The sequence below is a fragment of the Genypterus blacodes genome, unplaced genomic scaffold (genome assembly GCF_046128005.1).
Source record: "Genypterus blacodes isolate CSIRO-AG114 ecotype Tasmania unplaced genomic scaffold, CSIRO-AGI_Gbla_v1 ptg000057l_1, whole genome shotgun sequence".
Classification (NCBI taxonomy): domain Eukaryota; kingdom Metazoa; phylum Chordata; class Actinopteri; order Ophidiiformes; family Ophidiidae; genus Genypterus; species Genypterus blacodes.
This window is the reverse complement of record NW_027466869.1, coordinates 1642415-1670386: the sequence shown is the minus strand read 5'-3', so window position 1 is coordinate 1670386 and position 27972 is coordinate 1642415. Positions and strand designations below refer to the sequence as shown.

General features: G+C 42.0%; 5 protein-coding genes across 7 annotated transcripts; 2 read left to right on the top strand and 3 right to left on the bottom strand.

The window, feature by feature from the left end:
* Positions 1-102: 102 nt before the first annotated feature.
* On the bottom strand, positions 103-17060 carry LOC143002490 (uncharacterized). 2 transcript variants are annotated; one of them, XM_076152619.1, is made up of 2 exons: positions 16942-17060; positions 103-2291 (listed from the first exon to the last, which is right to left on the bottom strand). In XM_076152619.1, the coding sequence occupies exon 2, from the start codon at positions 2287-2289 to the stop codon at positions 811-813; it is 1479 nt and encodes a 492-aa protein (XP_076008734.1). In that variant the 5' UTR covers positions 2290-2291; positions 16942-17060; the 3' UTR covers positions 103-810. The 2 variants fall into 2 exon arrangements, with proteins under 2 accessions (XP_076008734.1, XP_076008733.1); XM_076152618.1 differs by lacking the exon at positions 16942-17060 and adding an exon at positions 2964-3067.
* On the top strand, positions 3431-6648 carry LOC143002585 (E3 ubiquitin-protein ligase TRIM39-like). The gene is made up of 2 exons (XM_076152755.1): positions 3431-3572; positions 3802-6648. Exon 2 carries the CDS (start codon positions 3804-3806, stop codon positions 5670-5672), a length of 1869 nt encoding a protein of 622 aa, XP_076008870.1. The 5' UTR covers positions 3431-3572; positions 3802-3803; the 3' UTR covers positions 5673-6648.
* LOC143002598 (E3 ubiquitin/ISG15 ligase TRIM25-like) lies at positions 7036-10202 on the bottom strand. 2 transcript variants are annotated; one of them, XM_076152772.1, is made up of 3 exons: positions 10088-10130; positions 9464-9610; positions 7036-9119 (listed from the first exon to the last, which is right to left on the bottom strand). In XM_076152772.1, the coding sequence occupies exon 3, from the start codon at positions 9115-9117 to the stop codon at positions 7804-7806; it is 1314 nt and encodes a 437-aa protein (XP_076008887.1). In that variant the 5' UTR covers positions 9118-9119; positions 9464-9610; positions 10088-10130; the 3' UTR covers positions 7036-7803. The 2 variants fall into 2 exon arrangements, with proteins under 2 accessions (XP_076008887.1, XP_076008886.1); XM_076152771.1 differs by lacking the exon at positions 9464-9610 and having other exon boundaries at positions 10088-10202.
* On the top strand, positions 10529-14129 carry LOC143002489 (E3 ubiquitin-protein ligase TRIM39-like). The gene is made up of 2 exons (XM_076152617.1): positions 10529-10670; positions 10912-14129. Exon 2 carries the CDS (start codon positions 10914-10916, stop codon positions 12780-12782), a length of 1869 nt encoding a protein of 622 aa, XP_076008732.1. The 5' UTR covers positions 10529-10670; positions 10912-10913; the 3' UTR covers positions 12783-14129.
* A 3585-nt stretch (positions 17061-20645) lies between the features above and the next one.
* LOC143002545 (CCN family member 3-like) lies at positions 20646-23747 on the bottom strand. The gene is made up of 5 exons (XM_076152698.1): positions 23566-23747; positions 23022-23250; positions 22640-22894; positions 22287-22507; positions 20646-22157 (listed from the first exon to the last, which is right to left on the bottom strand). The coding sequence occupies exons 1-5, from the start codon at positions 23620-23622 to the stop codon at positions 21864-21866; spliced, it is 1056 nt and encodes a 351-aa protein (XP_076008813.1). The 5' UTR covers positions 23623-23747; the 3' UTR covers positions 20646-21863.
* Positions 23748-27972: the final 4225 nt, after the last annotated feature.

The window sequence follows — 27972 nt, the reverse complement described above, 5'->3', positions numbered from 1 at the left end:
TAACAACCTTCAAAACTAACAGAATGCAATCTTGTTAAAGGTGATTATTTAAAGTATGCGTGAGGTACAAATCACACACCGACACACACAGACTGAGGTGCACTGCTCAACGCTGCTTTAGAAGCTTTTTAATAATAGAATGGTTGAACAGAAACAAAATCCAACATCATGATCCACAAATTAGATCAACCTCATGTGTATGATTGACATTTATAAATGAATTTCAGCCTTTATGAGCTTCTTTAGGAAACAAATCTAAATGTGGCCTGAACAGAATGAATTATGACCATCAACAAGTATAAGCAAAGATCGTTTAAACATGCAGTAAATCAATGAGAATACAGCAGTTGTATTGACATAACCCTTGTCAATTTAGGGCATGTAAAAAATGTGTGTACATGCCTATAGCGTACAGAATTGAACCACAACATGTAGCATTAACATCTGTTCTCATTATCCAGATACTGAGACCCAAGCATGGGACTTGGCCATGACGTATTAAAACGTGAGTCAATGTCCTCTCTTCTCTCCTCTCCACAGAGATACGTACTCCTTTCTTGAGAAAAGACAATAGTCAATCATCACAATCTAAAGAAGAAGAAGATACTCTGGAAATTGTGCCCTCTCCGCTGCGTGTGTGTAGTCTATTTCGGATGTGTGTGTTGTACACATCTTATGTAATCTTTAATCATGTAATGTGTAATTAATCTTGAGATCAACAAAGGGCTGATTCTCTGTCTTACATCTTTTGAGGCCTTCAAAGTTGAGAGGTCGGTCTTCTTCTCCACTTCTTCTGTACAAAGGCTTGAGCTACGAAGCTTTCGAGAGATTGGTCTTATTTCCACTTCTCTTCCACTTCTCCTTGACCCGAGCTACTGAAGGACGACAATTCTTGAACAGGTCATCGGGGGATTGGTCTTCTTTTCCACTTCTTCTCCACTTCTCCTTGACCCGAGGTTCTGAAGGACGACAATTCTTGAACAGGTCTTGGTCTTCTTTTCCACTTCTTCTCCACTTCTCCTTGACCCGAGGTACTGAAGGACGACAAATCTCGAACAGGTCTTCGAGAGATTGGTTTTCTTTTCCACTTCTTCTCCACTTCTCCTTGACCCGAGGTACTGAAGGATGAAAGGTCTTGAACAGGTCTTCTTCTCCACTTCTTTTCCACTTCTTCTTGGCCCAAGCTGCTGAAGGATGACAGGTTGCATCTTCTATAGGCAGCTGTTGGTCCAGCCTCAATTTAACCTCGTCTGGCAGCTTGCTGAGATCTTGCTTAACCTCTTCCATGTGGTTGATTACTGTGCTCATTTTTGCGGTGAGTTTCTTCTCCAGCAGTGCCACAGCTGTGTTCACCGCCTCCATGTACAGAACAGTGCAAACAGTAGTGTTGACCCAGTTCTTGGTGGGTGGAAAGTAAGAGTTGGATGAGAAGTTCTGAAGGAGCTGTGGGCGGTGTTCAGTATGTGAGAGGAGCTCCATCTCTGTGCTTCTCCTCCAGAGCTCAGTGATTTCGTCCTCTAGCTCTTTGAGCAAGTCTTCGTCTCGCTTCTCTGCTTCTTTATGCTGCTGTTCAATCACATCAATCAGCTCAGCCTGAAGATTCTGAATGGTGGCCAGCTGAGTAGTGAAAACCTCAACACACTTGGCTATCGCTTCGTATTTGTCTGTCCTCTTGGACTGAACTGAAGCCTTCATCTGCTCAAATATCTGCTGTCGTTCCTGTATCATCTTCCTCACCTCTGCCTTTTTCTTGTCCAGCTGAGCATTCTTCTCTTCATACTCTTCATACTCTTCATACTCTTCATACTCAAACATCTTGTCATGTTTCTTGCACACCCTGTCCTCCAGGTTCTGCACTGGACTGATCAACTTGTGTCTCTTCAAGGCCGGGACTCTCTGATGAGGCTCCAGGTGAGTCTCACAGTAAGAGGCCAAACAAACCAGGCAGGACTTCAGGGCTTTGAGTTTGGTGCCAGAGCAGATGTCACAGGGAACGTCCTCACCCCCGGCAGCTTCTTGGTGATGGCTGTCGGGAGCTTTCACATCGACAGACTTCTTGAACTGAGTCACCATTTCTGAGATCAAAGTATTGGTAAAGAGATCTGGTGTGTTCACAAATGTCTTTTTACACAGTGGACAGCAACACAGCTGTGTTGTACTCCAATACCCGGTGATACAGGCCTTACAGAAGTTATGTCCACATGGAGTCGAAACAGGTTCATTAAAAACATCCAGGCAGATGGAGCACAGAAACTGCTCCTCAGACAGGAAACCACAGGCTGAAGCCATCACTAGTGGAAAGGACAGGAGAGCAAAGTGTTTAATAAGCCATATAGTTTTAGATGGAATGGAATAAAGGTGGTGTCATCAATTTGTAGGTGTTTTGAGTTGTCACAGGGTGGATACATGTTGATGTTCCTCTAGAGTTAACAGACTGGGTAGAGATACAAGGAAATACAAAATCAGATGTCAGTAAATTCCCTTTGGATAATAAACTTTTATCTTATCTTATCTTAGAAGGAAGGTTCGAAGTGCAAAACCAGAGACTGCAAACAAAGTGCAACAGCTGGACTCAAACGACCTTCACAGTTTGGAAAGCACAGGGCACAAACAAATATTGAAAGGATCCATGGAAGGCGGATTAGATTATTCAAGGCCTAGAACCAGGGCACACACACGCACGGACACGGACACACGCACACACACACACACACACACACACACACACACACACACACACACACACACACACACACACACACACACAACTGGGTGGAAAAGGGGAAGAAAGAAGAAAGGGAGCAAGAGTGGAGAGGGAACCATGAACTCAATGAATAATCAATAGTAATATTCTCCCAAAGCAATACAGCTGAAGCTGTCAAGACACGTGATCACAGCAACGTCAAGCCAACAACAGGAAACATGGAAACAAAGTTAACCTAAAAGTTTGAGTTAAACTTCACCTGATCTGTCCAGTCACTCCAAGGTGCAGAAACAAGTGTCGTTCAGTCGAGGGAACGACTATATGTGAAGCGAATACATTTTGAGTTTCATTTTCTTCCAGGACATACGACACCTTCTGAGTTAACTCTTCCATGGCTGAGCCTCTATAAATAAAACTATAGATTTTGTTGATTTCCATTTTGCTGTTTGGAGTTTCCAGAGCAGCATAATTTAACAGAATCAAACTGTCTAAAGAGACACCAGGGAAATGCAAATATGCCTTAATTTAGACTAATGTAATCAATCAGTCAGTAGCTGAACTTGTTTATTGGGTTTATAGATGTTATCATTATTTTATTTATTATTATCAGGAATTTTCTGCAATATCAAAAATGTGATTCACAACACATTACATGTCACCGGTTGCCTGACATGGCCTGGCTGTTAAGGGGTTAATATCAACAAGGAGGAGTGTGATCATGGGAGGAGGGCAGCTGCCACAACATCACTGCATATTTAGAAGGAAATGAAACCTCAGTGCTACATCAATCTATAACTGCTCAGATTGTTTCACATTCTCCATTTCTACACACAGAGACACAGAAGAGACAGCAACTACATCTAACAAGGTGAAGCCAACTTCACTGTTAATGTGTGAACTCCATGATATCTGATCTGTATTCTAATGTAGGGAGGATCGGTGGCCGTTGTTATGTGGTGTATCATTTGAAATTAGTTTGTCGCACATTTCTATAAAACGGACACAGATTATAGTTTTCAGTCTTTGTAATTAAATCAGGCTCTTTCTCTCTCTCTCTCTCTCTCTCTCTCTCTCTCTCTCTCTCTCTCCTCCCAAAGCGATGGCCTCATCTTGCAGTTTCCTGTCTGAGGAGCAGTTTCTGTGCTCCATCTGTCTGGATGTTTTCACTGAACCGATTTCGACTCCATGTGGACATAACTTCTGTAAGGCCTGTATCACCGAGCACTGGAGGAACAGAGAGTTATGTCATTGTCCACTGTGCAAGGAAACCTTCCCCAGAGGACAAAAGCTCCGAGTCAACACGGGGTTCAGGGACGTTGTGGAGGATTTCAAGAAAGTAAATGCTATGACGAAAAATAGGTCTCCAGTCAAACCGGGGGAGGTACCATGTGACTGCTGCGTTGGCACAAAGATAAAAGCTCTAAAGTCCTGCCTGGTTTGTTTGGCCTCGTACTGCGAGACTCATCTGGAGCCTCATCAGAGAGTCCCGGCCTTGAAGAGACACAAGCTGTCTGATCCTGTGCAGAACCTGGAGGACAGGTTGTGCAAGAAACATGACAAGATTTTAGAGCTGTTCTGTAGGAACGACCAGGTATGTGTTTGCGTCATGTGTAACCAGCACAAGGCTCACGATACAGTCCCTTTAGATGAAGCACATGAAGAGAAGAATGTACAGCTGAACCAGGAAAAGGCAGAAGTGAGGAAGATGATACAGGAACGACAGCAGAAAGTTCAGGAGATTAACGCATCAGTGATGGCAAAGAGTAGAGAAAAAGATGAAATTATATCCAAGAATGCTGAGCTGTTCACTATACTGTTGGCCACCGTTCAGATACACATATCTAACCTGTTTGAGGTGATTGAAGAGAAGCAGGAAGTTGCACAGGGACAAGCTGGAAGCCTGATCAAAGAGCTAGAGGAGGATATCACCGAGCTCCAGAGGAGAAGCACTGAGCTGGAGCTTCTCTCAAATACACAAGACCACCTACATTTCCTCCAGAACCTCCCCTCCTCTTCCGCCTCCCCTTCTCTGCATACCAAGAACTGGTCCAACACCACTGTGGGAGGTCACCTGTGTGTTTGCGGAGAGGTAAACAGAACTCTGGTGAACCTGAATGAGACACTGAGCAACCTGATCCAGCTTCAGATCAGAGAACATGCAGCAGGAGTGTGTGGTGGCACAAATAGCACAAATGATGAGACTAACACAGCGAAGAAACAATCAGAGGTGATCACAGATTTGGAGAAGTATCCCGTAGTGACCAGGTTGAAGATAATCCAGCAGCAGTATGAAGTGGATGTAACTTTTGACCCCGACTCTGCGAGCGGCTCCCTCTTGTATGCAAATGATAGGAAACAAGTGCTCCCGGGTTTCAATATGTGGGACAACAACCCCCAAAGATTTGAGCAATTTGTCCACATCCTGGGGAAAAGGGGCTTCTCTGCAGGGAGATTCTACTATGAGGTCCAGGTAGAAGACAAGACTCGCTGGGATTTAGGAGTAGTCCGAGAGTCGGTTGGTAAGAAGAAGACATTCACAGCGAACCCCAAGAATGGAACCTGGATTCTAAGGCTAAGGAAAGAAAACAAATACCAAGCTCTACAAAACTCCACAGTCCCCATCTCGCTGACAAATACGCCCAAAAGAGTCGGAGTGTTTGTAGATTATGAAGGAGGACTGGTGTCTTTCTATGATGTGGATGCTGCAGCTCTCATCTACTCTTTCACTGGCTGCAACTTCAGGGGCAAGATCTTCCCGTTCTTCAGCCCCGGTCCTGCTGAGGGAGGGAGAAACTGCATCCCTCTGGTTATCACCCCGGTCAACACCCCGGTCAACACCCAGGCCAACACCGCGGTCAATCCTGTTACTCCTACCATCAACAAATTCGACAACTCTCCCTACGAGGGTTTCTGGCTTATTTTTGTCATACTTGCTTTGCTTTGGTTGAATTTCTTTCAGGGAGTATAAACTTCTACAGCAGAGGTTAAATGTAATTTGTGATGATGCTGCTGGATTGTGACTAGTTCATCTCAAAGTCAGAAAAATCAGCTTCTTCCTCCACAAAGTGCTGAAGATGAAGTTACATATTCAATGTCTTTTTTTAAATGATTTTTTTTGGGATTACAGCATACATTAATTTTGGGAACATGTTTATAGGTCAATGATTTAAGAATATGTGTTCAAAGGATGGATGTGGATGTACTTGTTGATGCAGGCTCACGACTTCATCATGCATAACAAAATCCCTTTATTCTGTAAACAATAATGGATGTTATGGAAAATATTTTTAAAAGTTTTATGTTTGCTTTGTCTGTCTGTCAGCGTCACTTTAATTGTAGGTCATGAATTAGTTACTCAAACATTCTGCTTATATGCTACGAGGGTGATTGACAGCAATGCCTGAAATATCTTTGATCTTTATGAGCTCGACTTTATTAATTCTGCTCAGTTACATGTTCTGTTCAGTTCTGTTCAATTCAGTTACATGCAACATAATTGCAGTGGGGACAGAATCAGCGTCTTTACTCAAAGACGCCACTAGGGAGAGCACTTTACTCACTCTACAACCTTCAGCAGGCGACTTCCCTCAGAATCAACAGAAGGGAAGAAGAGGACACTTTCAGAGGCGACATTTTCTTGCACATTGTTTTTTTGTAAATGTACAAAATTGTCATATTCCTCTATATGTTTTGTTACTTTTACAATTTCAATCTTTCTTTACTTTTTGTAATATTATTATTGAGTAATTATAGTAAGATGCAATGAAGGATTTGTTTACAATTATTAAATCTGACATGAATGCAGTATGATGCCCAAACCTTGGGCAAGTTAATGCAGCTGTACTGATGCCAAAACACGGGATATGTATAGAAGCCAAATCAATTCAACTTGAAGGAAATTCTATATTGTATTGTGGCAAATTATTTGCAAATAAAATGCAATTTTCCAGTTGAAAGAACTAGTTTTTGTTATCAACTCTGAAAATAACACAACTTATAACTTCATTCTATGTAGTATAATCATGAGCGTACATGTGTGCTGTTTGGTCTAGAAACCTACCAAATAACTACAACACACTGGATCATTACTACTGAACTGTACTGAAGAGGTGGATTAGCAAGTTTATTTTAAGAAAGAGAGCAAAGGAGAAATTCCACAAATATGCCTTTTGGTTTAATGAGGCGTAGGAGTTACGATTGATTTAGACTTTTATATGTAAATGAGCTGTAGCGACCTTCAAAACAAACAGAATGCAATCTTGTTAAAGGTGATTGTTTAAAGTATGTGTGAGGTACAAATCACACACCGACACACACAGACTGAGGTGCACTTCTCAACGCTGCTTTAGAAGCTTTTTAATAATAGAATGGTTGAACAGAAACAAAATCAAACAACATGATGCACAAATTAGATCAACCTCATGTGTTGGATTGACATTTATAAATGAATTTCAGCCTTTATGAGCTTCTTTAAGAAAACAAATCTAAATGCGGCCTGAACAGAAACAATTATGACCATCAACAAGTATAAGCAAAGATCATTTAAACATGCAGTAAATCAATGAGAATACAGCAGTTGTATTGACATAACCCTTGTCAATTTAGGGCATGTTAAAAATGTGTGTACATGACTATAGCGTACAGGATTGAACCACAACATATAGCATTAACATCCGTTCTCATTATCCAGAAACTGAGACCCGAATGTGGGACTTGGCCATGACTTGTATTAAAATGTGAGTCAATGTCCTCTCTTCCCTCCTCTCCAACGACAAACTTACTCTTTTCTAGGGAAAAGGCAACAGTCTTTAGAAGACTCTGTTCTTTAGCAGACAGCTTCATCGTCATTGTCATCTAAAGAAGGAAACATTTTGAAAATTGGGTGCTCAGTCAAAAGGTACCTGGCTTGGGAACCAGAAGGTAGCTGGTTCGAGTCCCACTCACCGAGGTGACATTGAACCCCAACCTGCTCAACGGCGGCTGCAGTGCCCCCTCCGCTTTGGGTGTGTTTCTGTCTAATATCTAATCTGTGTCTAACCATGTGTTGACAAAATATCTTTCTAAGGGGTTGGTCTTCTTCGGTGCAGGGAATTGAGCTACTAGAACCACAAGTCTTCAGGAAGTTGGTCTTCTTTTCCACTTCTTTTCCACTTCTCCTTGACCCGAGCTATTGAAGGATGGCAGGTCTCCCACGGGACTTCAGGATATTGGTCTTCTTCTCCCCTTCTTTTCCACTTCTCCTTGGCCCAAGCTCCTAAAGGATGAGAGGTTGCATCTTCTATAGGTAGCTGTTGGTCCCACCTCAATTTAACCTCGTCTGGCAGCTTGCTGAGATCTTGCTTAACCTCCTGCATGTGGTTGATTACAGTGCTCATTTTTTCGGTGAGTTTCGTCTCCAGCAGTGCCACAGCTGTGTTCACTGCCGCCATGTACAGAACAGTGGAAACAGTAGTGTTGACCCAGTTCTTGGTGGGTGGAAAGTTAGAGACAGACTGGAAGTTCTGAAGGAGCTGCAGGTGGTCCTCAGTATGTGAGAGGAGCTCCATCTCGCTGCTTCTCCTCCAGAGCTCAGTGATTTCGTCCTCTAGCTCTTTGAGCAAGTCTTCATCTCGCATCTCTGCTTCTTTATGCTGCTCTTCAATAACATGAAACAGCTCAGCCTGGAGTTTCTGAATGGTGGCCAGCTGAGCAGTGAAAACTTCAGCACACTTGGCTATCGCTTCGTATTTGTCTGTCCTCTTGGACTGAACTGAAGCCTTCATCTGCTCAAATATCTGCTGTCGTTCCTGTATCATCTTCCTCACCTCTGCCTTTTTCTTGTCCAGCTGAGCATTCTTCTCTACATACTCTTCCTCTAAAGGCACTGTATCATGAGCCTTATGTTCTGTACACATGACACAGACACATACCTGATCATTCTTGCAAAACAACTCAAACATCTTGTCATGTTTCTTGCACACCCTGTCCTCCAGGTTCTGCACTGGACTGATCAACTTGTGTCTCTTCAAGGCCGGGACTCTCTGATGAGGCTCCAGGTGAGTCTCACAGTAAGAGGCCAAACAAACCAGGCAGGACTTCAGGGCTTTGAGTTTGGTGCCAGAGCAGATGTCACAGGGAATGTCCTCTCCCCTGGCAGCTTCTTGGTGATGGCTGTCGGGAGATTTCACATCGACAGACTTCTTGAACTGAGTCACCATTTCTGAGATCAAAGTATTGGTAAAGAGATCTGGTGTGTTCACAAAGGTCTTTTTGCACAGTGGACAGCAACACAGCTGTGTCGTACTCCAATACCCGGTGATACAGGCCTTACAGAAGTTATGTCCACATGGAGTCGAAACAGGTTCATTGAAAACATCCAGGCAGATGGAGCACAGAAACTGCTCCTCAGACAGGAAACCACTGGTTGAAGCCATCCCTAGAGGAAAGGACAGGAGAGCAAAGTGTTTAATAAGCCATATATATTTTTACATTATATATATTATTTATATTTATTATTCTTATATATTATTATCTATATAGATATTAAGACTGCTGATTGAATTACAGCAGGGGTGGGGAATGTTTTTCCTATCAGTTCAGTTAAAGTGCAAAGTTCAAAACCAGAGACTGAGATCCAATGTTAAGTACATAAAACACCAGCAGGCAGACACCGCAGCAAACAAAGTGCAAATGCTAAAACTCAAACAACCTTGACAGTTTGGAAAGCACAGGGCACTTACTTACTTACTTACTTACTTACTTACTTACTTACTTACTTACTTCCTTACTTCCTTCCTTCCTTCCTTCCTTCCTTCCTTCCATCCATCCATCCATCCATCCATCTCTTCTCTACTACAGCGTCCATTAAAATAACATGCCAATTATGCAAATTAGGCGATGACGTCATTTAGCGACTTCTAGCGACTTCTAGGACAGCCAATAGAATAGAGTAGAACAGAATAGCTTTTATTGTCATTGTACATGAGAATACAACGAAATGCATTTGTGCTGTGCCTGAATCTTAGAACAGTAATAAATAAACAACATAAACAGCAATAAACAACAATAAATAAACAATGAATAATAAATAACAACAAATTAACAACACACAGTTCCATTCATACATTAAAACATAAGTAGTCTCATTGCTCAAGATGTCCCAATATTGCAGTTGACTTTAGTGGTAGTACAATTGTCTGATGTTTTGATTTTGTTAAGTTGGAACCATGAACTAAATCATTTATCAATAATAATATTCTCCCAAAGCAATGACGCAGAATGGCAGAATTAGCAATAGTTTAATCATTACGACCACAATACAAGACAATGTGATCACAGCGACGTCAAGCCAACGACAGGAAACGTAGAAATATAGTTAACATAAACATTAGAGTTCAACTTTACCTGATAAACCTGTGTAGTCACTCCAATGGGTAGGAACAAGTGTCGTTCAGCCGAGGGAACGACTATATGTGAAGCGGATACACTTTTAGTTTCATTTTCTTCCAGGACATACGAGTTAACTCTTCCATGGCTGAGCCTCTATAAATAAAACTATGGATTTTGTTGATTTCCATTTTGCTGTTTGGAGTTTCCGGAGCAGCGTAACTTAACAGAATCAGGGAAATGCAAATATGCCTTAATTAAGACTAAAGTAATCAACCAGTCAGTAGCTGAACTTGTTTATTGGTTTATAAATGTTATCATTATTTTCATTATCAGGAATTATCTGCAATATCAAAAATGTGTAATCACAACACATTACATGTCACCGGTTGCCTGACATGGCCTGGCTGTTAAGGGGTTAATATCTGGGGTTAATATGAGGAGTGTGATCATGGGAGGAGGGCAGCTGCCACAACATCACTGCATATTTAGAAGGAAATGAAACCTCAGTGCTACATCAATCTATAACTGCTCAGATTGTTTCACATTCTCCATTTCTACACACAGAGACACAGAAGAGACAGCAACTACATCTAACAAGGTGAAGCCAACTTCACTGTTAATGTGTGAACTCCATGATATCTGATCTGTATTCTAATGTAGGGAGGATCGGTGGCCGTTGTTATGTGGTGTATCATTTGAAATTAGTTTGTCGCACATTTCTGTAAAACCCAAGGACACAGATTGTAGTTTTCAGTCTTTGTAATTAAATCAGGCTCTCTCTCTCTCTCTCTCTCTCTCTCTCTCTCTCTCTCTCTCTCTCTCTCTTTCTCCTCCCAAAGCGATGGCCTCATCTTGCAGTTTCCTGTCTGAGGAGCAGTTTCTGTGCTCCATCTGTCTGGATGTTTTCACTGAACCGATTTCGACTCCATGTGGACATAACTTCTGTAAGGCCTGTATCACCGAGCACTGGAGGAACAGAGAGTTATGTCATTGTCCACTGTGCAAGGAAACCTTCCCCAGAGGACAAAAGCTCCGAGTCAACACGGGGTTCAGGGACGTTGTGGAGGATTTCAAGAAAGTAAATGCCATGACGAAAAATAGGTCTCCAGTCAAACCGGGGGAGGTACCATGTGACTGCTGCGTTGGCACAAAGATAAAAGCTCTAAAGTCCTGCCTGGTTTGTTTGGCCTCCTACTGCGAGACTCATCTGGAGCCTCATCAGAGAGTCCTGGCCTTGAAGAGACACAAGCTGTCTGATCCTGTGCAGAACCTGGAGGACAGGTTGTGCAAGAAACATGACACGATTTTAGAGCTGTTCTGTAGGAACGACCAGGTATGTGTTTGCGTCATGTGTAACCAGCACAAGGCTCACGATACAGTCCCTTTAGATGAAGCACATGAAGAGAAGAATGCACAGCTGAACCAGGAAAAGGCAGAAGTGAGGAAGATGATACAGGAACGACAGCAGAAAGTTCAGGAGATTAACGCATCAGTGATGGCAAAGAGTAGAGAAAAAGATGAAATTATATCCAAGAATGCTGAGCTGTTCACTATACTGTTGGCCACCGTTCAGATACACATATCTAACCTGTTTGAGGTGATTGAAGAGAAGCAGGAAGTTGCACAGGGACAAGCTGGAAGCCTGATCAAAGAGCTAGAGGAGGATATCACCGAGCTCCAGAGGAGAAGCACTGAGCTGGAGCTTCTCTCAAATACACAAGACCACCTACATTTCCTCCAGAACCTCCCCTCCTCTTCCGCCTCCCCTTCTCTGCATACCAAGAACTGGTCCAACACCACTGTGGGAGGTCACCTGTGTGTTTGCGGAGAGGTAAACAGAACTCTGGTGAACCTGAATGAGACACTGAGCAACCTGATCCAGCTTCAGATCAGAGAACATGCAGCAGGAGTGTGTGGTGGCACAAATAGCACAAATGATGAGACTAACACAGCGAAGAAACAATCAGAGGTGATCACAGATTTGGAGAAGTATCCCGTAGTGACCAGGTTGAAGATAATCCAGCAGCAGTATGAAGTGGATGTAACTTTTGACCCCGACTCTGCGAGCGGCTCCCTCTTGTATGCAAATGATAGGAAACAAGTGCTCCCGGGTTTCAATATGTGGGACAACAACCCCCAAAGATTTGAGCAATTTGTCCACATCCTGGGGAAAAGGGGCTTCTCTGCAGGGAGATTCTACTATGAGGTCCAGGTAGAAGACAAGACTCGCTGGGATTTAGGAGTAGTCCGAGAGTCGGTTGGTAAGAAGAAGACATTCACAGCGAACCCCAAGAATGGAACCTGGATTCTAAGGCTAAGGAAAGAAAACAAATACCAAGCTCTACAAAACTCCACAGTCCCCATCTCGCTGACAAATACGCCCAAAAGAGTCGGGGTGTTTGTAGATTATGAAGGAGGACTGGTGTCTTTCTATGATGTGGATGCTGCAGCTCTCATCTACTCTTTCACTGGCTGCAACTTCAGGGGCAAGATCTTCCCGTTCTTCAGCCCCGGTCCTGCTGAGGGAGGGAGAAACTGCATCCCTCTGGTCATCACCCCGGTCAACACCCCGGTCAACACCCAGGCCAACACCGCGGTCAATCCTGTTACTCCTACCATCAACAAATTCGACAACTCTCCCTACGAGGGTTTCTGGCTTATTTTTGTCATACTTGCTTTGCTTTGGTTGAATTTCTTTCAGGGAGTATAAACTTCTACAGCAGAGGTTAAATGTAATTTGTGATGATGCTGCTGGATTGTGACTAGTTCATCTCAAAGTCAGAAAAATCAGCTTCTTCCTCCACAAAGTGCTGAAGATGACGTTACATATTCAATGTCTTTTTTTAAATGATTTTTTTTGGGATTACAGCATACATTAATTTTGGGAACATGTTTATAGGTCAATGATTTAAGAATATGTGTTCATAGGATGGATGTGGATGTACTTGTTGATGCAGGCTCACGACTTCATCATGCATAACAAAATCCCTTTATTCTGTAAACAATAATGGATGTTATGGAAAATATTTTTAAAAGTTTTATGTTTGCTTTGTCTGTCTGTCAGCGTCACTTTAATTGTAGGTCATGAATTAGTTACTCAAACATTCTGCTTATATGCTACAAAGGTGATTGACAGCAATGCCTGAAATATCTTTGATCTTTATGAGCTCGACTTTATTAATTCTGCTCAGTTACATGTTCTGTTCAGTTCTGTTCAATTCAGTTACATGCAACATAATTGCAGTGGGGACAGAATCAGCGTCTTTACTCAAAGACGCCACTAGGGAGAGCACTTTACTCACTCTACAACCTTCAGCAGGCGACTTCCCTCAGAATCAACAGAAGGGAAGAAGAGGACACTTTCAGAGGCGACATTTTCTTGCACATTGTTTTTTTGTAAATGTACAAAATTGTCATATTCCTCTATATGTTTTGTTACTTTTACAATTTCAATCTTTCTTTACTTTTTGTAATATTATTATTGAGTAATTATAGTAAGGTGCAATGAAGGATTTGTTTACAATTATTAAATCTGACATGAATGCAGTATGATGCCCAAACCTTGGGCAAGTTAATGCAGCTGTACTGATGCCAAAACACGGGATATGTATAGAAGCCAAATCAATTCAACTTGAAGGAAATTCTATATTGTATTGTGGCAAATTATTTGCAAATAAAATGCAATTTTCCAGTTGAAAGAACTAGTTTTTGTTATCATTTCTGAAAATAACACAACTTATAACTTCATTCTATGTAATATAATCATGAGCGTACATGTGTGCTGTTTGGTCTAGAAACCTACCAAATAACTACAACACACTGGATCATTACTACTGAACTGTACTGAAGAGGTGGATTAGCAAGTTTATTTTAAGAAAGAGAGCAAAGGAGAAATTCCACTAATATGCCTTTTGGTTTAATGAGGCGTAGGAGTTACGATTGATTTAGACTTTTATATGTAAATGAGCTGTAGCGACCTTCAAAACAAACAGAATGCAATCTTGTTAAAGGTGATTATTTAAAGTATGTGTGAGGTACAAATCACACACCGACACACACAGACTGAGGTGCACTTCTCAACGCTGCTTTAGAAGCTTTTTAATAATAGAATGGTTGAACAGAAACAAAATCAAACAACATGATGCACAAATTAGATCAACCTCATGTGTTGGATTGACATTTATAAATGAATTTCAGCCTTTATGAGCTTCTTTAAGAAAACAAATCTAAATGCGGCCTGAACAGAAACAATTATGACCATCAACAAGTATAAGCAAAGATCATTTAAACATGCAGTAAATCAATGAGAATACAGCAGTTGTATTGACATAACCCTTGTCAATTTAGGGCATGTTAAAAATGTGTGTACATGACTATAGCGTACAGGATTGAACCACAACATATAGCATTAACATCCGTTCTCATTATCCAGAAACTGAGACCCGAATGTGGGACTTGGCCATGACTTGTATTAAAATGTGAGTCAATGTCCTCTCTTCCCTCCTCTCCAACGACAAACTTACTCTTTTCTAGGGAAAAGGCAACAGTCTTTAGAAGACTCTGTTCTTTAGCAGACAGCTTCATCGTCATTGTCATCTAAAGAAGGAAACATTTTGAAAATTGGGTGCTCAGTCAAAAGGTACCTGGCTTGGGAACCAGAAGGTAGCTGGTTCGAGTCCCACTCACCGAGGTGACATTGAACCCCAACCTGCTCAACGGCGGCTGCAGTGCCCCCTCCGCTTTGGGTGTGTTTCTGTCTAATATCTAATCTGTGTCTAACCATGTGTTGACAAAATATCTTTCTAAGGGGTTGGTCTTCTTCGGTGCAGGGAATTGAGCTACTAGGACTTTTTTTGTCTTCTTTTCCCCTTCTCCGTGGCCCGAGCTATTGAACGATGCCAGGTCTCCCACAAGTCTTCAGGAAGTTGGTCTTCTTTTCCACTTCTTTTCCCCTTCTCCTTGACCCAAGCAATTGAACGATGGCAGGTCTCCCACAAGTCTTCAGGAGATTGGTCTTTTTCTCCACTTCTTTTCCACTTCTCCTTGACCCGAGCTATTGAAGGATGGCAGGTCTCCCACGGGTCTTCAGGAGATTGGTCTTCTTCTCCACTTCTTTTCCACTTCTCCTTGGCCCAAGCTCCTAAAGGATGAGAGGTTGCATCTTCTATAGGTAGCTGTTGGTCCCACCTCAATTTAACCTCGTCTGGCAGCTTGCTGAGATCTTGCTTAACCTCCTGCATGTGGTTGATTACTGTGCTCATTTTTTCAGTGAGTTTCGTCTCCAGCAGTGCCACAGCTGTGTTCACTGCCGCCATGTACAGAACAGTGGAAACAGTAGTGTTGACCCAGTTCTTGGTGGGTGGAAAGTTAGAGACAGACTGGAAGTTCTGAAGGAGCTGCAGGTGGTCCTCAGTATGTGAGAGGAGCTCCATCTCGCTGCTTCTCCTCCAGAGCTCAGTGATTTCGTCCTCTAGCTCTTTGAGCAAGTCTTCATCTCGCATCTCTGCTTCTTTATGCTGCTCTTCAATAACATGAATCAGCTCAGCCTGGAGATTCTGAATGGTGGCCAGCTGAGCAGTGAAAACTTCAGCACACTTGGCTATCGCTTCGTATTTGTCTGTCCTCTTGGACTGAACTGAAGCCTTCATCTGCTCAAATATCTGCTGTCGTTCCTGTATCATCTTCCTCACCTCTGCCTTTTTCTTGTCCAGCTGAGCATTCTTCTCTACATATTCTTCCTCTAAAGGCACTGTATCATGAGCCTTATGTTCTGTACACATGACACAGACACATACCTGATCATTCTTGCAAAACATACTCAAACATCTTGTCATGTTTCTTGCACACCCTGTCCTCCAGGTTCTGCACTGGACTGATCAACTTGTGTCTCTTCAAGGCCGGGACTCTCTGATGAGGCTCCAGGTGAGTCTCACAGTAAGAGGCCAAACAAACCAGGCAGGACTTCAGGGCTTTGAGTTTGGTGCCAGAGCAGATGTCACAGGGAATGTCCTCTCCCCTGGCAGCTTCTTGGTGATGGCTGTCGGGAGATTTCACATCGACAGACTTCTTGAACTGAGTCACCATTTCTGAGATCAAAGTATTGGTAAAGAGATCTGGTGTGTTCACAAAGGTCTTTTTGCACAGTGGACAGCAACACAGCTGTGTCGTACTCCAATAACCGGTGATACAGGCCTTACAGAAGTTATGTCCACATGGAGTGGAAACAGGTTCAGTGAAAACATCCAGGCAGATGGAGCACAGAAACGGCTCCTCAGACAGGAAACCACTGGCTGAAGCCATCGCTAGAGAAAAGGACAGGAGAGCAAAGTGTTTAATAAGCCATATAGTTTTACATGGAACGGAATAAAGTTGGTGTCATCAATTTGTAGGTGTTTTGAGTTGTCACAGGGTGTATACATGTTGATGTTCCTCCAGAGTTAACAGACTGGGCAGAGATACAAGGAAATACAAAATCAGACGTCAGTAATTTCCCTTGGGATAATCAACTTTAACTTATCCTATCTTAAAAGGAAGGTTCGAAGTGCAAAACCAGAGACTGCAAACAAAGTGCAACAGCAGGACTCAAACTACCTTGGCAGTTTGAGAGCACAGGGCACAAACAAATATTAAAAGGATTCATGGAAAGCGGATTAGATTATTCAAACCCTAGAAGCAGGAGAGCGCGTGCGGAATGGGGGAAGAAAGAAGAAAGGGAGCAAGTGTGGAGAGGGAACCATGAACTAAATCAATAATCAATAGTAATATTCTCCCCAAGCAATAAAGCTGAAGCTGTCAAGACACGTGTTCACAGCGACGTCAAGCTAACGACAGGAAACATAGTTAGCACAAACGTTTGAGTTCAACTTCACCTGATAAATCTGTCCAGTCACTCCAAAGCGTAGAAACAGGTGTCGTTCAGTCAAGGGAACGACTATATGTGAAGCGGATACACTTTTAGTTTCATTTTCTTCCAGGACATACGACACCTTCTGAGTTAACTCTTCCATGGCTGAGACTCTATAAATAAAACTATAGATTTTGTTGATTTCCATTTTGCTGTTTGAAGTTTCCAGAGCAGCGTAATTTAACAGAATCCATCTGTCTAAAGAGACACCAGGCAAATGCAAATATGCCTTAATTAAGACTTAAGTAATCAACCAGTCAGTAGCTGAACTTGTTAATTGGGTTTATAAATCGTTATTTTTTTTATTATTATCAGGAATTATCTGCAATATCAAAAATGTGTAATCACAACACATTACATGTCACCGGTTGCCTGACATGGCCTGGCTGTTAAGGGGTTAATATCAACAAGGAGGAGTGTGATCATGGGAGGAGGGCAGCTGCCACAACATCACTGCATATTTACAAGGAAATGAAACCTAAGTGCCACATCAATCTATAACTGCTCAGATTGTTTCACATTCTCCATTTCTACACACAGAGACACAGAAGAGACAGCAACTACATCTAACAAGGTAAAGCCAACTTCACTGTTAATGTGTGAACTCGATGATATCTGATCTGTATTCTAATGTAGGGAGGATCGGTGGCCGTTGTTATGTGGTGTATCATTTGAAATTAGTTTGTCGCACATTTCTGTAAAACCCAAGGACACAGATTATAGTTTTCAGTCTTTGTAATTAAATCAGGCTCTCTCTCTCTCTCTCTCTCTCTCTCTCTCTCTCTCTCGCTTTGTCTGTCTGTCAGCGTCACTTTAATTGTAGGTCATGAATTAGTTACTCAAAAATTCTGCATATATGCTACGAGGGTGATTGACAGCAATGCCTGAAATATCTTTGATCTTTATGAGCTCGACTTTATTAATTCTGCTCAGTTACATGTTCTGTTCAGTTCTGTTCAATTCAGTTACATGCAACATAATTGCAGTGGGGACAGAATCAGCGTCTTTACTCAAAGACGCCACTAGGGAGAGCACTTTACTCACTCTACAACCTTCAGCAGGCGACTTCCCTCAGAATCAACAGAAGGGAAGAAGAGGACACTTTCAGAGGCGACATTTTCTTGCACAGTTTTTTTGTAAATGTACAAAATTGTCATATTCCTCTATATGTTTTGTTACTTTTACAATTTCAATCTTTCTTTACTTTTTGTAATATTATTATTAAGAAATTATAGTATGGTGCAATGATGGGTTTGCAAGGATTTGTTTACAATTATTAAATCTGACATGAATGCGGTACGATGCCCAAACCTTGGACAAGTTAATGCAGCTGTGCAGAAGCCAAAACAATTCCACTTTAAGGAAATTTTATATTGTATTGTGGCAAATTATTTGCAAATAAAATGCAATTTTCCAGTTAAAAGAAGAACTAGTTTGTGTAATCATTTCTGAAAATAACACTATTTATAACTTCATTCTATGGGTGTCCCTAATTTTTTGTGTCTCTATAAAAAATGACCTGTATCAATGCAATACAGTATACCAGTTCTGTTAGCAAATAATCCTGGCAGAAAAAAACTTTGCTCAGTTAAACATTTTAGGGTTTGTTTGTTTTTTGTAAACCCTTTGACCTTTGACTTGGTCTTCACTCACAGAGGAGCAGAGACAGAGAGAGATACTTTGTTGGAAAAAGCTGTGCAACAGGGTCGAGAACCAGACCTAGTCTGTAAACACAGCCAGGCTGTGAGATCTGACATTCTTTACCTTCTACTTGGAAAGCATTTCAGCAACACTGAATCTAGACTCGAGGGTTGGAAACAGTAACACTTATGTAGACTCTTTATCTCTCATTCTGGTCATTCAATCATCAAAGGAAAGAAAATCAGGTCAGATTTGGAATGTGAGTAGCTCCTATTTATCCCTGGGAACCAAGTTTGGTGTCCTTCAACAATAAAAATGTGTCAAAATGTGACAGGATGCTATGAGGTGGTCTGCACATTAAGCTGCCATTGATCCAGTTGTTAAAAGTTCAGGGGGGCATTAGTCATAGGGCCATAGGTGCCATCCACATGTCACGGTTTGCTGCCAGGTTAGTTCACAACATTTACATTACTAATCATCACATCAGGTTTGTAGGACATCTCGGAAAGCAATTTGGATTTTAGAATAAAACAAGACATTTGATAATACAGATTTGGCTTTATTTTGACAAGGAGCAGCTTTTCTGATTCAGATTTTCAAAATAAAACCAGCCGTATGCAGAGTTCACTCCGAAACTGGACTGGGATAAGCAGTGACGGATGCAGTCCACTTAAAGAAGTGTCTCCCCATTAAGTGAGATGGACACACCACAAGCTGAGTGTGACCTTACATCATTACTGTACATGGAGGGATTGTGTCCCATACATGACCTTTGACCTCTGACCTTTGTTTTAAATAACCATTCTAGTGCTGTATTTTTTTTTAAATAGTTTAACTCTTATCTTGATCAAATGACAGTGAGTGAGTGTAGAAAAAGCTGGAACCTCCACATCTGCAGACATCACCATCATGTAACTTTACCACACAGTAATGCCCAGAACAGAAGCACGAGAGCAGATGTGTTCAGTGTCAGTCCCCCACTGATTCAAACTCCTGATGAGCCCAAGTTTCCACTGTGTGGCTATTTATGGAAACATGAACAACCCTACAGGGATTAGAATGGTTTTCCACAGTGACCTCCCAGGTAGGGTTTAGGGAAAGATTGTCTAAAGGTCAATGCCCACTGTCAGTGGGGCTTAGAAGGTTTGGGAACCCCCAGGTAGGGAATCCTCTGGAATAATAGCACATGCGTGAAAAGGGAGACATGTGTGAAGGCTTTTGAGACATTTGAGTGGGATACCAGATATCCCACATACAGGCATCGATCACTATGAGTAGCACCAGGAGATTCAGGCTTCTTCTTCCTTTTGTGTTATTTTGGGAGTGGTACATCTATGAGTTATGTGAAACGAACATATCACACCAAATCCTTTCACCGGCTTCCCCTTCCAATGCCAAGCATGTTGCAAAGAGAGATCTGAAAACAGTTTATGCATTTGTGCTGTAGATCACAATCACTGTCATCAGCTGTGACAAACTCTAAATTACTAGCAGCCCAACACACAGAACAACCAATTTAACTCAGAGAACATTATAATACATAAATGTAATAAATAAATGATGATTTTTTTTTTTTTTTATTATTATTATTATATATAATTTTTTGAAACCACTTTCTTTCCAAAACCGAAGCTATAGCCTAACTGTGGAAGAAGGTCATGGTGAGAGTGAGACAGTGTAAATGTAGAGCAGCAGCTGTGTCGTTGGATAACATTTGGCATACTTTTGACTATATGACACATACATGAAAGTAGCATCTAGTTCACATGACCTATATAAATATGTTTCTGCAATGCAACTGGGATTTCCACCTTTATCCTCACATCTCCTCCCATAACCTTGAATAATTTGCAGGTAATGACACTGAGCTAAAATTATTTTGACTTGTATTTCCCCCCCCAAGAAGACACTTTAAATATGCTGCAGTTTATCTTAAATCATTTTACGACGACAATAAAGAGATGGAATCTTCAATACAAAAAATACACATTTATTTTCAAATACTGCATTTTGCAATATGTTTCCATACAGACACTAGAATAAGCAATGCGAAGTACAGTTCTAATAGTAAGAAAAGTGTTACCACATAGCAATATATACAACTCATGTGTACATAGTTAACACTGTGTATTTGATACACACTCAGTCAAACAAACAATACAGCAAGTATTTACAAAACTTTTGTCATCATACAAATGTGTACTAACAAAGACCAGTGAGATGGCGTCGTTATTTATCCTAGACTTTTGCATTTACTGATGGGGACACAGGCGTTACACATTTGGCAGCAGGGGGAGGATTTCAGGCAGACGTTAGAAATAACACTAAAGTCACAACAGTGGCCTCTTTTCTATAGGCTGGACCAGGTCAAAGTCCACAGTCGCTATTTCAAAAATGTGTCCCATAGTTGGAAAAGTAAAGTAAGGAGTAACAGTCAAACATACTATAAACCTCAACTGCAAAACCTCCCTTCTGTCCCTGTGTATTGTTATGTGTTTTTAAGATGGAGTGACACAGTTATAGTATTAGAGAATGCGCTGAATTTATTCTAAAAGCAAGCACACTTAAAGTGACTGGCTAGTTTAATTGTCCAGTTTCTTGGACAATTAAATTGTTGCAATGCACTGGAGGCTGAATAAAACACTAATTGCATGTTCCTTGTTCACAAAAAGGCTTATTTCTGATTGTTTGGCTGATGATTTCTGTCAACCAAACCAGCTGGTTAGAGAGCAAGATGCTGTCCTTCCTTGTGACTGCACAACTTCATACTAGTTGACCTCTTAAACAAAAAGGCTGTCTTGTGTTAAATGTGTGACCTCTTCACAATCTCCTCTAAATATATATGTTACTCTCTCCGTGTCATTATGGCCTCAAGGCTGTATATGTCACAAGATTTAAGTGCTTAGATTCTAATTGCAATAGCAACAGTGAGGACAACACAAATGTGTACACGGGATGTTGAACATTAAAATATCTTTGCAGGAAACGGAAAAAGAGAAGCTATTCAATTCCCTAAAATCACAACCTCAAAAAAGTTTCTCATCCTATACATGTGACAGCTCATAACTATTTTCATAGTGAGTATGTAACAAGATACATGCCTCTGTGTAATGAACACAGCTGAACTCTTACTGCCCTGATCTCTTTGATTAAAAATCTAAAACAATTCCTGGAGATTGATTGTTTTCCAGTTGCAACCTGGACTTAGAACTCTATTAAAACCTCATCTTATGATTGCAGTAAAGCCTATACCCTCATGCCGCTGTACCCCAGGTCTGAGTGCTGCCACACAGCGTTTTCTTGGGGGCAGTGGTTGTGGCAGACACAGGTCAGGATCACCATGACTGGCCTCTTAGTGCTTTTACCATTGGCACACTGGAACTCCACCAGCGCTGTCTTTGTTCTGTGTGGCGTGCAGCAGCGGCCGTCTATACAGGAGCCACAGTAGCGCGGCTTGTAGGCCTGGACGCTGGTGCAGTTTTTATAGGAGAGCTGGACTGCTTCATCGCTCCTCACCATCCTCTGGCACTTACTGCCTCTCTACAGGGAAAGACAGATGCATTAAATATGTGTTATAGCTACATAGTGGGGAAACTACATTCAAGTTCTTAGAGTAAAGCAAACAAACAAACTAGAACACATGATTCCATTCTAAAACCTTTAAGATACCTTTGGTGCCAGTTGCGCCAGGTGTGTTTGGTCCTGCTGGTCCTCACATGGTCTGATCATACACAGCCGACTCTGCTTGACCATGTCGCACCGCCGATTCTTGTTGGTCACTCTGGTGGACAGGCCCATGCCACAGCTTTGAGAGCAGGCGCCCCACTCTGTGGTCTGTTCAATGCAGTTCAGGCTGGGGTCAAAGCTCACTGTCTCCTCCTGACGATAAGCTGCAGGACACACAGATGCAGGGAGGCGTGTGGGTTAATGTGTCATGCTTTTAATAGTGGAGACATATTTCTCCATTGTCTAAATGGTTTACACATTCTTCTCCCATCCTGCACTATTTCCAGTTTACTCACCCGCCATGGCAAAGCCACCCAGCGCACTGGCCTCGGCCTGGGGCTCACACACCCACTTCTCGCAGCACTCTCCAGGGACCTGGACCCTCCGTGGCATGGGACAGTCCGGCCCGGGCAGCATCACGTCCACGTTGCAGCGTGGGACACAACCGATCTGTCCATCCCGACATATACAGTGGTATTTGCAGCTAGGAAAGAACATCTGACCATTCTGGTAGACAGAACCATCCAGTATGCACACATCACCCTCATGAGCTGCAGAGGAAAGACAAAGGAAATTGAATGGAACTGATTCGTCTCGATCATAGACACTGATTGTTGTTAGATTCAAATGAATGCAAGTCTAAGATGCACATAACAAACATCATAAAAGCCCACTGACCGACACAGACGCCCGTCCTCTTGCGGATGTCGGCTGTGTAGTCACACTGCAGCCCTTTACGTGTGTCACAGGGGTTTGTTTCAGAGCAGAACTCTCCTTTTTGACGGGCACACACAAGACAACAGGCACAGTCATCCAGGATCAAGGGCACCCCGGGGAGACACATGGGGGGTTCCTGAGGACATCGGCATCTTTGAGGACACATCTGAGACCAGACTAGTGTAAACACCTGGGGGGGAGAGCAAATCAAGTTTGGTGAATCCTGCATCCTCTGTCATGTATTGACTTTATATTTAGCCTGATTGTGTAAATGGCCTTTATATGGCCATTTATAGGATGGAGCAATTTCACACCTGCAGCATGCCAAACTATTATATAGAGCATTTTTAAAGTAGAATTACTTAAATGCTGTCTTGTGAAATAAATGAATGAATGGCATCTGGTAGACATGTGAATTTATATAATTTAATGCCAGGTGTTTATAGATGCTGCTTGTCCAAAGATGTCAGGAATAATTTAGGAACACATCAGAAATGATACATACCTGGGCTGTAAAGCAGAAGATAAAAAGAGCTTTTTCTGGAAGTCTGGACATCTTCATGTTGGTTAGAAGAGAATTTTTAAAAAGCTGGAGCAAAGTCAAGAAGTGTCGTCTAAACTGGAATACTGGAGCTGGTTCAGGGTTGAATTGCCCCTCCTCTCTTGCTTGTGGAGCTGCAGAATGTTGTAATCTCTTTGTCTGTCTGGCCGAGGACTCTGAAGACGGGGACCTTTTATAGTGGAGCTGTCCCGCCGGCACAATGACGACAAACAGGAAGGAATGTTCAGAGAGCACGGCGAGAGAATCTCATTTTACTGTGAGATCCTGTCAGAGAGAGAGAGAGAGGGAGAGGGAGCGAGAGAGAGAGAGAGAGAGAGAGAGAGAGAGAGAGAGAGAGAGAGAGAGAGTCACTGCATTTTTTTAATCATATTTTTGTGACACACTAACAGAAGTCAGGACTGATGACATCACGTGCAACTCTAATGCTTCTCACGTCCTGCTGACAGTGGGTGGTGACCTTTTGACATCCCCCTTGACCCCTACCTGGGAGGTCACAGTGGAAAACCCCAGTATTCCCTGAGGGATTGTTCCTGCTTCCATAAATAGCTACACAGAGGAAATGTGGGAACATCAGTAGCTTGAATCAGTGGGGGGGCGACACTGTGGTCAAGACATGTGGTCCAAGCCATGTTATGGTTTCTTCTGAGGAGGGGTTGGATCGCTTTGGGGATAAATCAAACTGCATCTCTGCAGAGAGAATCATTGAGGGGATCATTGTTAGTGTGACGCAGCAAGAGCTGTGACTCTTCTTCTTCTTGGGTGGTTTTACAAATCCTGTTGTATTATCACACCAGGTTCATCAACTGTTCCACATAGCAGCTACAACCTTGTAAGAAGGAGAAGAAGAAGAAGAAGAAGAAGAAGAAGAAGATGATACATCATAGTGTAATAATCAGTTTTTAGTAATGTTAACTATTGTTTCTAATTTCTATTCTGATGTCATGTCCTTTTGTCCTGACAGTTAATTACTTGGTTAGTCTAGTGCAGCTTAAAGCACAAAGAACAGAATGGAATGTCATAGGATTTCTCCCTTCATGAAAGAATTCTCATGAAAATGTTCTACTGGCAATGTTTGTTGACAACAACGGATAAGTGATGAACGTGATTTTGAGCCAACAGATTGTTTTACAGCCTATTTGCATTGTTTGGACTTAGACATGGCAACACAGCATAGCGGCTCGATGGAAATCCCCGATCACATTCTTTTCCTCTGAGGCCAGGAGCTGCTAGACTACATTGAAACAACAATTTATGATTATTGTAATTATTGAGGCTTTCTGCAGGTTAAAATGGAGCCTCAATCCAATTATGTGCAGTTGAAGATGCATTTGGCAGTAAGATTGACGTAAGCTCAGGTCATTTGTGAAACACATTGGCGAAACTTAATGGTGTAGAAAATGGATTTAGCAGTGAATTTCATCAAAAAACAAAACTGTTCCTAATATAGCAACATCGTCTTTTCCCCCAAGTATGTGTCTTAATAACTGTTGGATGAAAACCCAGCTGTTTCGCATCACATTTTGATGTAAATCCAAGTTTGATATCGAGATCAAATTCCTTGTAATTTGCTTCGTCTATCAATTAATGCTCTCATGTCAAAGAATGCTTGGGCTGGAATTCTCTCTCATCAACAACCTTCCAAAAGGACATGTGCTTCCACGGGTGGATCACTCTGCCAAAATCTTGATTCAGTGTTGTTCAAACAGTTTGCTAGTGGAAGTTCAAGAATGTCAAACTTCCCAGCACGGTGTGTTTGCTGGACAACTCCCGAGTCTCTGATGCTTCAACTCTTCTACGTGTCTTTTCGAGTAAATAATTTTTCTGTAAAGGAAGAAGAAGAAGAAGCAAAGAGGATATTAATATACTGGTTTTCTGGTTTTTGGTGTCCAGAAGAACTTTGCAAACGGAATATTGTTGAATGCAAGAACACATAAAAGTGTAATGTTTTAATCACACAGATATTATACAGTTTACATGAATTTTACTTAGTCTTAGTACACATAGGAGTGATATTTGATGACCTAAATAGATTATACACGCGTTACAAATTCAAACCGCGGCCTTCACCATAAATGTTGGAACGTGGGTCGTTGACGTGTGTTGCTATCCTGCCTGCAAATCTTTCAGCTGCTAACAGCAACAGTTTGCATGCTTGTTGTTGAAGTTATGAGGTTGGGGTTGAAAAGGTGAAGAAAAGAAAGGCGTCCAGTGAAAGAACAGTGGACTTAAGGATGAGCACATATGCTGCATGTTTGTTTTACCTTTTGCATGCCAGTTAAAGGATTTTGTGGCGGGCTGGACGGTGTGTTTTTGAGGCTAAAACATCTGTATAACACACACATTTTGTAGGTTTTCTTCTGTAATTTGTTCTATGGCCTTCAACCCTCCAGACTTCATATCCCCCCATCATATCCTCACCAATGCTATCTAATACATTAGGATCAAATCAACAGCATTACATCATGCAGTGATTTGCTATCTTTCTTCCTCCTCCATGTTCACTCTAAAATACACACATTTGATTCCTAGCTGTCAGAATGATTCCTTTTCTTTATTGGTTACTCACTAACATCAAAAGGTAAAACCGAAAGTTCCTTCTTTCATGTTATTCTTGTAACAGTTCAATTTCAATCTTTCCAATCAAACGACAGAATGTTTCCCACAATCCTCCTGGACTCCATGTTTTCCTGCCTGCAGGTTTCCAAGTGCACTGAAACCTTTCGTCTTCAAATGCTAGAACTCAACATGATCCATCTAATTCCTTGTCTTCATTTCATACTCTCTTACTAATTCTTCTACCAAACCTCTATCAAACACATGCATAAGATCTGTTGATTTTGTGCTTTATTATACTTTAATTGTGCTTCATTTGACCCAATTACGTTTTTCTGTTTGTCTTGTACTTTGCATTGTTGTGGATAATGTAAAGATGCAGAAAAAGAGACTTTGATGGACTTGAATGTGTGAACTTATTTTGGCAATTAACTTTGTGTGTGTGTGTGTGTGTGTGTCGGTGTGTGTGTCGGTGTGTGTGTGTGTGTGTGTGTGTGTGTGTCGGTGTGTGTCGGTGTGTGTGTGTGTGTGTGTCGGTGTGTGTGTGTGTCGGTGTGTGTGTGTCGGTGTGTGTCGGTGTGGTGTACGCCAGTGTATTTCTGCTTGAATGTTTGTTAGCTGGTTTGTATGTAAGTGGTTGGTCTGTGGCGGCAACAGTGGTTGCAGTGATATTAGACTTTCTGTTAATGTCACACACAAATGGACAATAAAGTGAAGTTTGACACAGACTTTTCTAAACAAAGCCAGATGACACAGTAACAGTTGGTCTGCTGGCCCGGGAGCTGTTGGTTTTGGACTCTGCTGTTGGGTTTCAAACCTTCTGCCAGGCGGTCAGGCCACACATTTGAAGCCGAACCCGAGGACTCAAAAGGATTCGCTGGAGTGTCTAAGGACATTGCAACATTGTGCATGTTTTTTGCAACAAAGCCGCAGCATAAAGTACAGAATGTGGCCAACAGTGCGTGTGGTACACACTGAGAAGCACCTTCCTGTCTTCTGTTCACGCACATTTCAGAGTGGATACCAGGGACTTTTTCTACAAGAATCCAAAGCAGGAATAACGGAACAGAAGATGACACGCAGCCCCAATGGCACAGTGGACAGAGCGCCCAGAGAGAATTTGATGCTCGTTTGTGCAGAGGTGGATAGAGCAGACAGGGTTACAGAGAAAGCAAGAGGGCGAGTGGACGACACCAAGAGAAAAGAGATACAGCCGGCAAGAGAGAGAGACAGAGAGAGAGACAGAGACAGAGACAGAGCGAGAGACAGAGCGAGAGACAGAGAGAGGGACAGAGAGAGAGACAGAGAGGGACAGAGAGAGAGAGAGGGACAGAGAGAGAGACAGAGAGAGAGACAGAGAGAGAGAGACAGAGAGAGAGACAGAGAGATGGACAGGGAGAGACCAAGAAAGAGACAGATAGAGAGAGAGATAGAGAGAAAGAGAGAGGGACAGAGAGAACGAATCATCAATGTCATACCTGCATAGTCAATTTAAAAGCTAGTGTGTGAGTGATTGTGGATGTGATTCATCAGTGCTCTTCCAAAGGAAACACAGATAAACAATGTGAATCATCTCACATTGCACCAAAAGCATTTCCTTTTGTGAAAATATTGGCCTCCTCACATCATTAAACTTTGGCTTCTGAACTTTAGAAATAAGTAATAGCGTGTAACCGCAACAGTCGCTTTACACATGACATCAACACAAGAGAATTTTGATCACTGATGATGCTCTTGTGTTGCTATACACAAAGTGGAAATGTCAACTTCAATGGACTATATAACTAGTGAGGTAAA

Excerpts from the sequence above, each read along its gene's own strand:
- LOC143002490 (XM_076152619.1), bottom strand. The coding sequence starts at position 2,289 with ATGGCTTCAGCCTGTGGTTTCCTGTCTGAGGAGCAGTTTCTGTGCTCC.
- LOC143002545 (XM_076152698.1), bottom strand. The coding sequence starts at position 23,622 with ATGAAGATGTCCAGACTTCCAGAAAAAGCTCTTTTTATCTTCTGCTTT. Across the intron at positions 22,508-22,639 it reads GGGTGGCTTTGCCATGGCGG|CTTATCGTCAGGAGGAGACA; the intron begins GTGAGTAAACTG and ends TGTGTCCTGCAG. Across the intron at positions 22,158-22,286 it reads TGGCGCAACTGGCACCAAAG|AGAGGCAGTAAGTGCCAGAG; the intron begins GTATCTTAAAGG and ends CTTTCCCTGTAG.
- LOC143002585 (XM_076152755.1), top strand. The coding sequence starts at position 3,804 with ATGGCCTCATCTTGCAGTTTCCTGTCTGAGGAGCAGTTTCTGTGCTCC.
- LOC143002598 (XM_076152771.1), bottom strand. The coding sequence starts at position 9,117 with ATGGCTTCAACCAGTGGTTTCCTGTCTGAGGAGCAGTTTCTGTGCTCC.
- LOC143002489 (XM_076152617.1), top strand. The coding sequence starts at position 10,914 with ATGGCCTCATCTTGCAGTTTCCTGTCTGAGGAGCAGTTTCTGTGCTCC.